Source organism: Sphaerodactylus townsendi, linkage group LG02 (genome assembly GCF_021028975.2).
Source record: "Sphaerodactylus townsendi isolate TG3544 linkage group LG02, MPM_Stown_v2.3, whole genome shotgun sequence".
Classification (NCBI taxonomy): domain Eukaryota; kingdom Metazoa; phylum Chordata; class Lepidosauria; order Squamata; family Sphaerodactylidae; genus Sphaerodactylus; species Sphaerodactylus townsendi.
This window is the reverse complement of record NC_059426.1, coordinates 67,695,507-67,709,861: the sequence shown is the minus strand read 5'-3', so window position 1 is coordinate 67,709,861 and position 14,355 is coordinate 67,695,507. Positions and strand designations below refer to the sequence as shown.

Genomic DNA, 14,355 nt, shown 5'->3' with positions numbered 1-14,355 from the left:
AGGGCGGGGCCCCAGGAGCGCGCGGAGTTGGTTACTTTTGCCCCACCCGAAGGAAACCTGGCCAGGTGGCGCAGGGCAGGGGTCAGGTGAGGTCAGGTCAGGTCAGGTGGGTGGGTGGCTCGAATAGGAGCTGGTGAGGAGCGGTATGATTGCAACTGTCAGAAGGTATCGCTCTGGCAGAACAAGTCAGCCCCAAACCTTTAGGGAGAGTAATATCTCTGCTGTCCTATGGTTTTGGGGAAATGGAATAAAGAACTGAGACGGCGACATCTACTGAACAATCCAAAGCAAAGCTATCCTGAGCAATGAGTGGAAGAGAAGTAGTAATCATCGTGTCAACTTTTCTAAAACTAATTCTCAAATGGACCTCAAGCCTGGCTCTCTCTTCTCAAAGACTCTTGTGAGAGAGATAACCATGATGAAATTGCTTTTTTGAGAGGAATGCACTTTACATGTGCTCAGAGGTATTTTGTTATTATTCACTCACATTGCTCTAGAGTTATGTTCTGGGGCTAAGTTCCAGTCCAAAATGAGTCTGAGGACAGACTGTGTGGACAATAATGTAAACTTTGTGGGAGGGGCAGGAGAACTTTGCATGGTATTTGATTGTGATGAAGCCGCATGGTTGTACATTCTCTTTTGCTCCTATGTCATGTGGACAGGGTGGGTGATAGCTGTAGGCCCAAATAATCCCTGAAAAGGTCAGTAGGGACCATTTTTATCTTTGGTGAGCCAAATGTGGGAGACAGGATCCTGTGGTGCCCCTTAATCCCTGTAGGAGGTGGCATTGCCAAGGGAGTGAGGACTCGGGGTTGACTCAGTCCAGGATCGACTCAGTTGCACTGTAGTCCCTGCAGAGAATCAAGAGGTGCTCATCTTCTGGAAGTGTTGCTATTGGAAATAGAATGCAAGACTGATATGGATAGACCTTCACAAGACAGTTCCTTTAAGGCAGTGATGGCGAACCTTTTCGAGACCGAGTGCCCAAATTGCAACCCCAAACCCACTTATTTATTGCAAAGTGCCAACCCGGCAATTTAACCTGAATGCTGAGGTTTTAGTTTAGAAAAAATGGTTGGCTCCGTTACTCGGGAGTAAGCTTGGTGGTAGTCGGTGGCTTTGCTTTGAAGCAACTGTGCAACACTTCCAACGGGTGAATCACAACCCTAGGAGGGTTTACTCAGAAGCAAGCCCCTTTGCCAGCAACCGAGCTTACTCCCAGGTAAAGGATCACGCTTTAGTTCTTCGCATGAAAATCAGTGGGGTTTAACAGTGCTCTTTGACAGGGTTACCTACACTCGCTTCCCAAAAACTTAGGTCTTAGGTTTTAATGCTAATAATCGAGTTTCAGAAAAGCGGCCCAGGCCAGCCCTTAGATGTATATTATTATGTGTAATGGGGGGGGGCAACTATGTTTGTGCGTGCCCACAAAGAGGGCTCTGAGTGCCACCTCTGGCACCCGTGCCATAGGTTCGCCATCACTGCTTTAAGGGGAATTGTTCAGTTGTGCTCAGCAGAAGACCAACTACCCAGGAGGTAGACATCTTGAGAAAAGCTTGATGCAGGAAGAGAGTGTTGCATCTTCCCACTGGACTGACAAACTTTAATGCACATGAAGCTGCCTTATACTGAGTCATACTATTGGTCTATCTAGGTCAGTATTGTCTACTCTGATTACGAAGTTGGATTCCTGGTTTGAACTGGGGTCCTTCTGCATGCAAACCAAAAGCTGTACCGCTGAGTCACAGCCCCACCTGCCTTGTATGAAATCATTGTGATGAAGTAGTGAGAGGAGCACCAGAGATTAATTTTTATTCCTGAACCTGGCGACACTCTTGGACCCATTACTGGCTCCAATAGTGACTGTCTTGCAAGTGTCTGAGAGAGAGAGAAGGAATTCCATGGCATCACTGGGAAGTTTTAGTAGAATCCATGTGAGGATCTTCCTAATGGGTGGAGCCATCAAAATGTCAGAAATGGGAGGAGTGTAGAGAGATCATTAAATCAGTGTCTTCCAGATACTTTGAGCAAAGTACTCTAAACAGTGCACTTGGGAACAATGTTCAGTTCAAATTGCCAAGTGTCATGGCAGCTCACCACAACTGACTGATTCTCTGAAAGCATCATCTCATTGTAAAGCAGAGGCTGGTCAGGTAGAATATGTTGTTGAGTTGCTTGATGCAAAATTGGATTTGGTGCCTGAGATCACACCGTTTACATATTCACACAGCTCAAGGGATAGCTGACGTCCAGTCTTTGTCTCTTGACATGGAAAATAGTCCTACCCATCACTTTTTCAACTGTGCCTTAAAGCTGCCAATAGTTTTACAAAATATCACTGTGAGGACTACAACCAAGGGTGTAGTATTAAATGTAGTTTTCAGTGGCTGATTATGCAGAAGATGTTTGCTGCATGGTAGAACTGAATGTTGGCCGCGACAAGATTTTTTGTATGGCCTTATTCCTTCTAGCGTCTAGCCCCACTTTCATTTTCCATTCTCTCCATGGCAAGCAAATCCACTTGTAGCACGATTTTCATTTTGCTTTGTTGCCAGAATGAAACAGATTTGCCCCAAACCTCCTCACTCTACCCACAGCCAGCTCACCTAGTCTTACTCCCCCACTCCCTTGTGCTGTTTTGCAGGCTTCCCCCTTGCCCTCCTCTTTGTTGCTGACTTATTCCTGCTTCTTGTTCTGCCGTATCATTTCTATAGTCCATGGCTCCTGCATGTGTTTAGATCTTTAGATTTAAATGTTTTAAAATAACCATATAGATTGATAAATCGATAATAACACTAAAAGATGTAAAAATAATAAGGCTGGTCGATCAGTCCAAACATGATTTGTCCTGCATTTGATCAACAAACTGGGACGTCTCCAGCCTCATAGGTTTATTCACAAGCCATTAGTGATTGACACTTGGGTTTACAGTACATCAGGAGACGGATAATCGTGAACCTGGAGAGCTCAGCAAACAGCGGTTCCTGCTGTCCCTTTGCAGTTTTGCAGTTTACATGTCACCTTTAGTCTCCCTTCACTTCCATTCATAAAAGACAATGTTTGGGCAAAATGTACAGATTCCATCTTCAAGACTTTTCTTTAATAGTTTGCCTTTTTTATGTTGATATATCGATCTATTGATAGATTGATAGATTGATCTATAGATCAGATTAAATATAAAAGTTAAAGATTATATTAAAAATTAAAGCATGCATGTGCAATAGAGAACCTGCAAAACATTGCTGCCCCTGGACGCGAGCAGATAATCAGCTGATGTATAATACCTGTCCTGATGCAATCAGGGTGGTGAATGATAATACCAAACATGCCCCGAAACAAAGATTCCCCAGCCAATTCTCTTTGAAGTTGCAGGAACCCCACTGTGCATTATTGGCCAGTGTCTAGCAAGCCAGCAGTGTTACTTATTAAGTCCACTATACCTCTTGTATAAATGTCTTGAGATGCCTTGAGACAGTAGGTCCAGATTCTGAGTATTTTAGTTAATATAAGAAAGGGAAGATGTAGAGTGAGGAGGAATGGGAGGCCATGGAATTATATGTATGAGTGTGTACAAAATAAAGAATTCGGTAGGATACAGAAGCACTGTTCTTCATAAACAACCTCCCCAGAAACCTCTGCTACCTAAGATTAAACTTTCCTCATCCCTAAAATACTTAACTTGCATTATTTCAATTTCTGGGCCAGAAACTGCATGTACAACACAGATGGCCTTGTATTATCAATAGGTTTTATTTAATTCATATAGCAATAAAACAGGTAAGACAAGTTTGGAAACTTCCAAGATGATTCACTGTCTCTGAGGCGCACTGTAAGGAGTACTGGTGTTTAGTGCATACTGCTGCCCATCATGCACTTGTGGCAATGCTGTTAGCCAGCCATTACCCCATCTGCCTGAGGAATGGACTTGGCCCTTGGACAGGATGGGGGGCTCTAGCCAGGGAGAGTGTGCCCCCTGAGACAGAATGACATTGGTGAGAGAACTGAAGGGAGCCGTAAGAGAAACAGCAGGGTACTGTATTTTATCTTCTGTAGCACCATTGAGGGTCCCATTAGCTTTCTCCAGCACCAGGGACTGGGCAGTGTCATTTTCCATGGTCAGTCAGATTCCAGGGTCAGGCAGTAGGATACCCTGGGCTATATTTGATGAGCGCAGAGAGTTTTTTGGTGGGGAGGGGCATACAGGGAAGGCAGGAGCTCAAATCACATCAACACGTGCAAAGGACTGGTCCATGCCATGGCTGTTCTCTACAAAGACCTCATACTTTCCAGCATCTTCTGGGGTCACCTTCTTGATGGTGAGAGTTGTTGAATCACTGCCGATATTATAGTACAAACTGCAGAGACAAGAGAAGTGAAGCTTTTAAATGAGGAGCCTGAGTGTACCCAAAGTTGGGGGACACCTTAAATGCTGCTGCTATTTCAAACTAACCATCTTCCTATCCTCCTTACCCCCATATAAAGCTTCAGACTGAACTCTGATAGACTTAGTTGCCCATAATTCTACCATTGTTGGCCTGCTCCATGTAAAGTTCACTGTAACTAGTCAGTGAGAGGATGAGGGACAGGCCTCAGATCTATGTTAAATGAAGACTCTCACACCTTCTGACTACAGCTGCAAACCCCATGCATGTTCCTTTCTGTACATTTAGTAGAAACTGGTACACATTAAAAATTCTCGACAATGAGAATTAAAAACCTCCTCTCTAAAAAAGGAATAACTGTTAAATTCTTGCAATTCTGTTGTAAACTGGGGCAACAGCCATCTAGGTCACCTGATTATTCCCTGGTGTGGATATATACACAAGAAAGGGAAAAAGGAGAACTGGCACTATTCCTGTTCCCTTGCTTCACACCTGCCCACACTATATTGGTGCTATGGGAGGCGTAATTCTCCAGTAGGGAACCTCGCTCACCGATCATCCTCTTCAATATCCTCCCCGTCCTTGGCCCAGCCCACATCAGGTGCTGGCTCCCCACTGATGTGGGCCGTCAGGTTGACTGTACTTCCCTTCTTGGCCTTTGTGCTGTCAGGACCCTTTTCAATCTTGGCAGGTACTGTAAAGGGAAGGGGATGATGATGAGGTTAGAACACAGATCCTTCTCCGTCAAAAGGATCCTGAGGCCATGCATGTATTATTTTTAGACAGGTACTAGAAACGGGAGGAGAAGCAAATGTGTGGGGCTCAAGGAGTGGGTTTATGGCTTTCATAAAAGAGCTTGTTATGTTTTCCCTCGCTGCTGAAGCATTGTTTTGCTTTGCTTTAAAAACTGCTATCCCACTGCTTTCATAAAGGATCCCCTTTTTTCGACGAAGGCAAGACAAGGGGAAAATCTTACATTGGTTGTAGGTGGTCTTTATGGAATTCTCTGAGGAAGACAAGACAGGATTCTAGATGCCATTGGATCCTAGAGTTCAGCTGGGAATTTAGTGCTGACTGAATGTACAGCTCTTTCTGCTATTTTCAAAGATGAATCATTATGTCTTATGCTCATGCTGCCTTTTGTCTATCAATCCAATATAAGAAGACAGATGATTGGGCAGCATGATAAGGAGGGGTTTTACAGAATTGGAATGGGAGGATATGTTCCTCCGCATGAATCAAACAGCCTCTGTTTTTCTGTTGTTCATACCTCCCTGTGGGAGCTCCCTGAGTTGCAGGTCCAGTCCAAAGATCCAGGGTAAAATGCTATATGTTGTGCAGTTGCTCCATTTGTTGCACGAATTGAGGGATCATCGTCAAGACAATACTAATGCTACATGGCTTGAATGAGCCAGTGGTATGAATAAACACACCAGGGAGGAAGGCATGAGGCTCTGAATAGGACTGGGCAGGACAACAACTTGAAGGAGCAGAAAAGGCAGTACCACTTTCCCCAATGAGGGGTGCCAAACTGAAACACTCCCCAAAAGAAGAGCTTCACCAGAGTGGTTTGATTGCCCAAGGGATGTTTGTGGCTAAGTTTAGAAGGGAAGGGAGGCAATATAAAGAAGAAGTAGGCCACATTACCTTCCACAAGGAGGCGTGCTGAATCCGAGCACTCTCCAAAAGGGTTCTTCACAGAGATGGTGTACTTGCCCAGGTCAGAAATAGTGCCATCGCGCACGACCAGTGCTACAATATCAGGGTCCTCAAAGATGTAGCGGTACTTCGGCCCATCCTTGAGCTCCACATTATCTTTGGACCAGCGAATGAATGGGTCAGGGAAGGCACTGATGCGGCATTCAAGCTTGGCTGCACTCCCCTCAAGCAGCACCACATCTTTGAGGTTCTCTAGCACCCGTGGGGGGCCCTTTTCTTTCAGCTCTTTGCGGGACCTGGGAGTGGAAACAGAGAAGGAAGGCAGATGGACATTCAGGACTCCTTTTGGGATCCAGCAGATTTCCTTCTCTTTAACTTCAGCCTGTACCGGACTAGTCTTTTTTGTAGGGTACCCTAAGCCCTTTTTTGTAGGGTACCCTAGGCAGAAAGGGATTACAGTTATTTGGTAAAAGAGCCACATAGAACACAATTAGGAAGGCAACTTGTAATACACTTGGAATAAGAATGTTATCAACTGGCCAAACCCCCACCCTCACAAAACAGTACTTTATTAAAGTGTACCTAATTGTTTATTAAACAGTAAATCAATGGATAGACTCTGACTGATTGCAAAAATCAGACAATGAGTTCTTCTTTCTCTAGTAGCCCCCTTTCTCCACTCTCCCTGTAACTGACATCCAATAAAAATATCAATGGGAAAAGCTTAGATTCTTCTGATAGTGGCCTCTTTTTACTGAACTGAACAACCTATTTTTACTTATAGACGATGGTATGGCAAATGGCAGTAGCCAGGAATGGAGTGAGGCACCCAACTGGCAACCCATGAAAAGTTCAAGGAATGAATTGGCCAGAGAGGCTGGGCTTTGAGGGTAGGTGGAGGCATCTGGGGTGCTGCCAGGTCTGCTGTAATAGAAATATTAACTCTGGGTGCAGAAAAGCTAGGAACTGGTCTGGTAAAACCAGAGCTGCTTATTAGCATACTATAAAAGCCCTGGAGATTTCTGTTGTTAACTCCTGACTTCCAAGGACTTCTAGTTGGAAGGGAAACACACTAGCACAATGCATTTGCATAAGCAGCAATTCAGTGGAAGATCTCATCCATTTTGTTTTGGCCTGTCCTCTGTACACTGAACGTAGGACTAAATTCCTGGCTAATATACTTACTACTTTATATTTCTTATCTGTCTCTTGACAAATTAACCTTTTTGTTATCAGATGTGGATTCCTTTGTTTCTTACAGAATAGTGCTTTTTGCTCTGGCCGCTAGGAAAATCAGGGCAAAGAAAGCAACTAATTGAACTGAAGTTTATCTTCTTGGGTTATAAAAATAGCTTTATTGAGAATGTTAATGTTGGTTTTAATTCTAGATTTGCATTTTATTCTTTTGGTGTACAAATATAATGTTATGAGGATTTTAAAGATGACCTGATTTTTGGGGGGATTTTACTCGTTTTAAATTTTACTTGATGATTTTATGTTGTAGATTGTAAAGGCCTATGGCTGTACAGAACAAATTTATCCTTCATTTATAGAAGGGAAACAGCAAAAACAAGTTCCTTCTTTCCTTGTCAGTTTTCCCACTGGATAAATTCCTAAAGCTGTGCAACCCGATTCCTGGCTTCTGCTCTGTTTTAGAGCTTTCATTGCTGTTTCTCTAACTCAACACTGTGACTTTCTTCCATTATCCCTTGGCCACAGTCTGCTTGCCCACCCCCACTGTCCAGCCATAGTCTAAAATTACCGTGCCTCCTAACACCCCCTGGGTCTGCTCTTCCTCACCCTTTGAAGACCCTCCTGACTTGCCACACCACTAGACAGATACATTCACTCTCTTGTTCTAGCTAGGTTCCCTGCTCTCAGGACATGCCCTGGACCCTTTCCCCTTTTCAGCACAGCCTGAGGCTGCCCCTCTTTTTTAAATATAATTTTAATTGTATAGTCTGAATCCTCATTACAATGTTGTATTATTATTTACATTTTCCCAAACCATACATTTCCCCCTTTTATCCCTCCCCCTCAGAATTATGTCTTAACGGTTTTTCAACCAAACAGCAGTAAGCTCATTCTTTGTTGCCTCTTCTACCATATTTCTTGGTTGACTCCGGCTTCTCTCATCCAATCCACATATATTGTCCATATCTTAAGCTGCCCCTCCCTGTCCTCTGTTCCTTTATACTGTATATCTAACTGCCAGATCCTCCAGGCTTCTCCCCTCTCCCTGTCCCCTAAAAATAACCCCTCTGAGACCATGCTTTTCTAGTTCATTTCACTTTCCTTGCTGCTCATTATGATAAATGTTTGTTTGGACAATTTATCTGCCCCCTTGCTAGGAACCTGCTCAAGGCATCTCACAAATTAGAAGTAATACATTGATTCATAAAAAGAACAACAGCAGCATTATCAATATGAAAAGAAGCTATAAAAACAGCACAAAATAAATCCAGCTGCCTAGGTGCATCCTGCCCAGCTCCTCTTACCTGTGTCCACGGTAGGATGCCTGAATGCGAATGGCAGCATCCTGCACCTGAGGGTCATTAATGTCCAGGGAGCAGCCTGGTGGAGGAGGGGCTGCAGCCTTCTTGGGGGCCATCTGTGGAGAATAGAAGACTCAGCATCACAGCAAGAAACCATCAATGGCACCGTGCTGCAGACTCCAGCCCTCCTTCGTGCCTTCCCCCTACCCGTTCTTAAATCCAGATGAGGAGTGTACCCAAATGAGGAGTCTCTGCCAGTGCTGGCTTGCACCCCTCCAGAATCTTTGAGGGCAAATCAGCTAAGCCCACTGGAGGCTGATGACAGCTGGAAGATGTTGCTATCCTCTTTTTATTAGAACATCAATTTAGAGTTCCTTAAGGCAGAATTAATACGTGTCCCCTGGAAATCATTAGCAGCTGTATGATTGTAGCCACATCAGGGTAAATGAAGGTAGTTAAGTCACTGGGGAAAGCTCCCAGGCTACGAGGTGTCAAGCGGTGTCTGTGTGCCTGCAGGGTTGTAGTAGGTGCTCTGAGGGCTCTGTCTCTAGCCACAAGGTAGAATCTCTTACCGTCAATAACACCAAGGCAGCTCTGCTGTGATGGAAAAGGCCACACGCCCCTCATCCCACCCAAATTTATATCACTGCAGGGGAACTGTTAGGCCTGTTTATGCCCCCAGCTGCATTCCTGCCTTGACGTCTCCTTCTTTGGCAAGGGGTGCACGTGTACCACCTGCTCAAGTGGGAATCCTTAGCGCTCCCTTATATAGCCTGCTGCCAGGTACCTGTGAGAATTGGGGCCGCGCTGATTGCAGCCCAGTGCTGTGTAATCACATTGACTGGCCCAGGGGAACGGAGATGGAGCAGCTGCATCATTCCTGCCCTCTGGATGAAAGACAAGAGGGGGAGTGGCAGGCTGAGCCCCCTGCCGTCTGGGTTGCTATCAGTGGCGTAGGCTGCCTTAAGAAGATCAAAAAGGATCATAAGAAGAGCCACCCTGAATCACACCAGTGGGCTATTTAGTTCCCCAGAGTGGCCAACTAGATGCTGCTGGCAAGCTCACTGGCAGGGCGTGAAGTCAGCCATCCTTCTTCCCCCAGCAGGTGCCTTTCAAAACTGCACTGCCTCCGATCACAGTTCTTCCATTAACTGTCACGGCTAATATCTGTTGATAGACCTGTTCTCCATGAAATAGTTTAGAAATAGTCTTCTTTTAAAGTCATCCTGGGCAGCAGCTGTCACTACAGACCCCGTGGCTATGAATTCCATGATTATTCATTGCATGAAGTACTTTATTTTTCTGCCCTGAATCTACAGGAAATCAATTTCATTGAGTGACCTACCATTATGAGGGAGGAAGAAAAATTCTCTCTTGTCCAATATACACAATATTACTAACGTGTCTTTTACAAAAAAAAAAAATCCTTCTCATGAGAAAGTGCGTATAACCCAAGGACAGCCTGTCTTCTGTGGAAAAGTGTATCCTTCAACTACTGTACATAGAACTCTCGGCTGCTTTCCTTAAAAATCAGACATGTGGTACCCCTCTCAATTTGGGAAAAAAATCATAGCAGAATACATGAAACTCCCTTAGTGCTATTGTCCCAATCTGAACAGGGACCTGATTTTTTACATCTGATTTTTAGAACTATGAAAACACTGGGAATTCCTTTCACAGAATTCCCAGTGGCATGATGGAGCTGAAACAGAAAGGTATTTAGCCTTTTAAAAAACACAGCCGCAGGAGGAAAGGTTAAACCAAATGTCCTCTTGATTCCAGAAGCAAAGGATTCTGTAGGACACTGATCTTCAGCTATTCTATACCAGAGACCCCCACTCTTTATCACCCACCCACCCCAGGCAGAAATGTGGGACCCACTGAGCTGGAAGCATTTGGCAACAGGGTCACGAGCCAGAGACTCTGAACTTACCAGTACTGCAAAGAAGTTTCCTCCATTGCTAAGTGAGCTCCTTCCATGGCCCTGCTGCTCTGCAGCATACATGTATAATCTCTGTCTGCTTGAGTTCTATGGGGCTAAAAGAAACAGAACTGACAAGACAATGTAAGTTAATTAATTTTTTTACATCAAAACTCTCCAAAGTACAGGACAATACAACAAGATTTGTATAATGAAACATACAAATATAACAGAGAACAGAAATGTGCAGCGGATAATGTATTGGAGAACAGCCAAATAACTGGTTACGCTTGATACAATTGCATGGTGAACAAAGTCCAACTTTTCTGTTTCATGTTCCATGTTAGCTCTCTTGCAAAAAGGAACAAATTGGCCATCGCAGAAGCCAGGCTTCAAGCTTCAGCTTGAAATATAAAGCTCTATGATAGTAATATGATTTCAATAGTAATAGTTGTCATACTAAAAGTACTTCCCTTCCCAATTCTCTTGACCCACCACCTCACCAACATTATGGTGCAGGCCTTCAATGGCTGAGCTCACTCCTCCATGGTCAGGGACAAAGAATGGCACTAGGGGGCACCCCTTAGTATATGAGGTGCCTCAGGAAGTGGTCCTCTCCCCAATGCTCTTTGATATTTACATGCACTCTTTTGCCTAACTTGTTCCGAGTTTTGGGCAGGGATATCACTCAGCTCTTTCTGTTGATGGATGGTTGGCCAGGTGTTATCTCAGATGCACTGGCCAAGTATTCGGGTGCTGTGGTGGGATGGCTTAAGCACAGCCACCTGCAGTTAAATCCATCAAAGTTGGAGGTCCTTGGCTGGGCCAAATCAGACCAGATTGGTCAAATTCTCTGCCAGCTCTTGACAGAGTTCAGATAACATTGATTGTCTCTACCAGCGGTCTAGATGCCACCCTCTCTCTGGAGGCCCAGGTCACTAGCTTGGCCTTTATCATGTTTGCCGGGCCCAGCAACTCGTGCCCTACCTATTCTGATCTGACCTAGCGACAATGATCCATGCAGTGGTCACCTACTGACTAGACTACTGTATCTTGCTGTACAAAGGGCTACCTTTGAAACTGTTCTGGAAATTGCAGTTGATCCGGAATGAAGCTGTGCATACCCTCACAGGAACTTCCTGGAGGGCATATATTCAACCTGTGCTCCACGGGACTGCACTGGCTTCAGAGTGACTTCTGGATCAAATTCAAGATATTGGTACTTAACTTTAGAGCCCTAAATGGTTTGGGACCTTTGTATTTGTAGGGCTGGCTTTCCTGTTATACCCATCCAAAGTGTCTTGTGTTCTTCTTTTGACAATTTTCTAGTTATCCCTGGCTCAAAGAGCATCTGTTTTTCCACAGTCAGTGCCATGGCTTTCTTGGCCGTGGCTCATACCTGTGCAACGCTCTGTCCAAGGAGTCTTGGGGCCAACAGACCTCTGCCAGTTCCAGAGAGCCTGTAAGACAGAGATGTTCCACCAGGCCTATGTTTGAGGACAGTAATGGTTCTACATCTTTGCCCTTCTATTTTCTGGCCTAGACCCTGTGCCTCCCTTCCTGTCACTTTTCTCTTTCAGTTCCTTCCCCCAGCCCCTCTTTTTTTGTTTTTAACCAGGCTGGATTTTTTTGTTACCCGTTTATGCTGCCTAAAATATTATCTAAACGTCTCATTATTAGGGGTTGACAGACAATTAGACACAAAAAATTTAGAGTTGTTATCTTTACTTGTGTTTCTATGTTTTTGTCATTTTTGTTTATTACTGAGGAATTTGTTGGTACCTTCTGTTGTAAATCACCCTGAGCCCTGCTTTGGTAGGGGGAAGGTGGAATATAAATACAATATTATTGTTGTGATTGTTAACATTTCACAGATATAAATGTCAGTTAGCTTATGTAAGGTAATAAGAGTTCGTAATTTTATGCCACTCCCCAGCAAACAGAGGCCATTTGTGCACTGTGGTTTGCTCCACAGTAAGGGTACATTACCTTTGGGGCAGATTCTTGATTGTGCACACATTTTCTCCAGCCCCGCACAGCAGATGAGAGACTCCCCACAGTTTCCAAAAGTGGAAAGGTCAAGCTTTCCCCCTGCCTTTGCAGGGAAAGTAGAGGAGATGGCATGCATTACTCTCGCTTTGGGTTTTCTTGCTTCCCTCCATCCTAATTCCACCATTTGAGATAATTCAGAGGGGCTTAATTTTTTTACAAGTCTAAGTGCCTATTGATGAAGCAAAAGACTGTGCCAGTGAAGCGCCACAGAAGTCACACACCCCCAAAGCAAAAAATAAGTCAGTAAACAAATAGACTAACTAAATGGTGGCAGGCAGCGGAAACAAGGAAACGGCAGGTGAGCAGTAGCTCACTAGAAAACAAAAAGGAGCCAAAAAGGGTGTTGCAAGAAAGCAAGCAAGGCAGTGGCGGGCAGGAAAAATGGTGGATTGGCTCATCTCATCTCAGGATGTTTCTTGTGTTAGTGCAGAGGCCAGTCCTTTCAACTAAACAGGCATGTTGAAAACACAGGTTGAATGGCTGTGGCACTTGGTGTATGCATGTGGAAAGTGCTGTCAAGTTTCAGTTGACTTAATGGCAACCCCATAAGGTTTTCAAGGCAAGGTCCTTTCAGATAGGAACAAGAGGCACCTCTTTAAAGGAACTCCTGACTTCCTTGATGGTCTCCCATTCAAATACTAAGTAGGGCCCGGAAGACCCTGTAGTGGTTAAGAGCAGGTGGACTCTAATCTGGAGAACCGGGTTTGATGCCCCTCTCCTCCACTCTTATCTGGTGAACTAGATTTATTTCTCCACTCCTACATTCCTGCTGGATGACCTTTGGCTAGTTGCACTTCATTCAGAGCAGGGACGTAGGTATAGATTTTTTATGGGGTGGGGTGCGGGGTGGGGCCACACCCCCACCCGCCCCAGGGCATGGCCACACCTCCCCAAGCCCCGGCCCTGGCCTAGCGCTTATAAAAGCAGCTCTCCGAGGTCGGGGATGGCAGACTCCCTTGCCCTGCCCTCCCCTGCCCCTCCCCTCTTGGCTGAGGCAGGTCCAAAAATGCCCCCACAAGGCCCCAGACGGCAGCCGCTGTAATGCAGGAATCCACCCCCAAACAGCATCACTTTCAATGGTGTTTAAACTAGATCCACCTTAAAGGGAGAATCTGGGGTCCCTAGTTAAACAACATTGAAAGTGATGCTGTTTGGGGGTGGATTATCTCTGAAACAGCATTACTTTCAATGTGGCATAGTGGTTAAGAGCTGGTGCATTCTAATCTGGAGGAACCAGGTTTGATTTCCTGCTCTGCCACTTGAGCTGTGGAGGCTTATCTGGGGAATTCAGATTAGCCTGTGCACTCCCACACACACCAGCTGGGTGACCTTGGGCTAGTCACAGCTTTTCGGAGCTCTCTCAGCCCCACCCACCTCACAGGGTGTTTGTTGTGAGGGAGCAAGGGCAAGGAGATTGTAAGCCCCTTTGAGTCTCCTACAGGAGAGAAAGGGGGGGGGATATAAATCCAAACTCTTCTTCTTCTTCTAAACTGAGGACCTCAGATTCTCCCTTTAAATCCATGCCGAAGGGGGTGGATTTAAAAGGAGAATCTGGGGAAATTTGGGGGGTGCCTGCTGTCAGGGGTGCAATGGTTAAGCTAGAAGCACCAAACTTTCAGAGTATCTTTAGGAGTCTCTCCTAATGATACCACCCAGGTTTGGTGAAGTTTGGGTCAGGGGGTCCAAAGTTATGGACCCTCAAAGGTGTAGCCCCATCTCCTAAGCTCCCATTGGAAACAATGGGGGATGGGGGCACCGCCTTTGGGAGTCCACAGCTTTGGACTCCCTGGACCAAACTTCACAAAACCTGGGTGGCATCAATAAGAGACTCTCCTGATAGTACATC

General features: G+C 45.2%; 1 protein-coding gene and 1 long non-coding RNA gene across 4 annotated transcripts in view; one reads left to right on the top strand and one right to left on the bottom strand.

Annotated features, from left to right (window-relative positions):
- Positions 1–29: 29 nt before the first annotated feature.
- Positions 30–14,355, top strand: part of LOC125426877 — a 53,302-nt gene continuing 38,976 nt past the window's right edge. For all 3 annotated transcript variants that reach the window (XR_007243589.1, XR_007243588.1, XR_007243587.1), the window contains exon 1: positions 30–464. This is a non-coding gene — a long non-coding RNA (uncharacterized LOC125426877). The remainder of the gene's footprint in view (positions 465–14,355) is intronic.
- SPEGNB (SPEG neighbor) lies at positions 3,732–9,263 on the bottom strand. Its single transcript, XM_048485698.1, has 5 exons — positions 9,109–9,263; positions 8,540–8,652; positions 6,030–6,337; positions 4,935–5,076; positions 3,732–4,355 (listed from the first exon to the last, which is right to left on the bottom strand). Exons 2-5 carry the CDS (start codon positions 8,650–8,652, stop codon positions 4,217–4,219), a joined length of 702 nt encoding a protein of 233 aa, XP_048341655.1. The 5' UTR covers positions 9,109–9,263; the 3' UTR covers positions 3,732–4,216.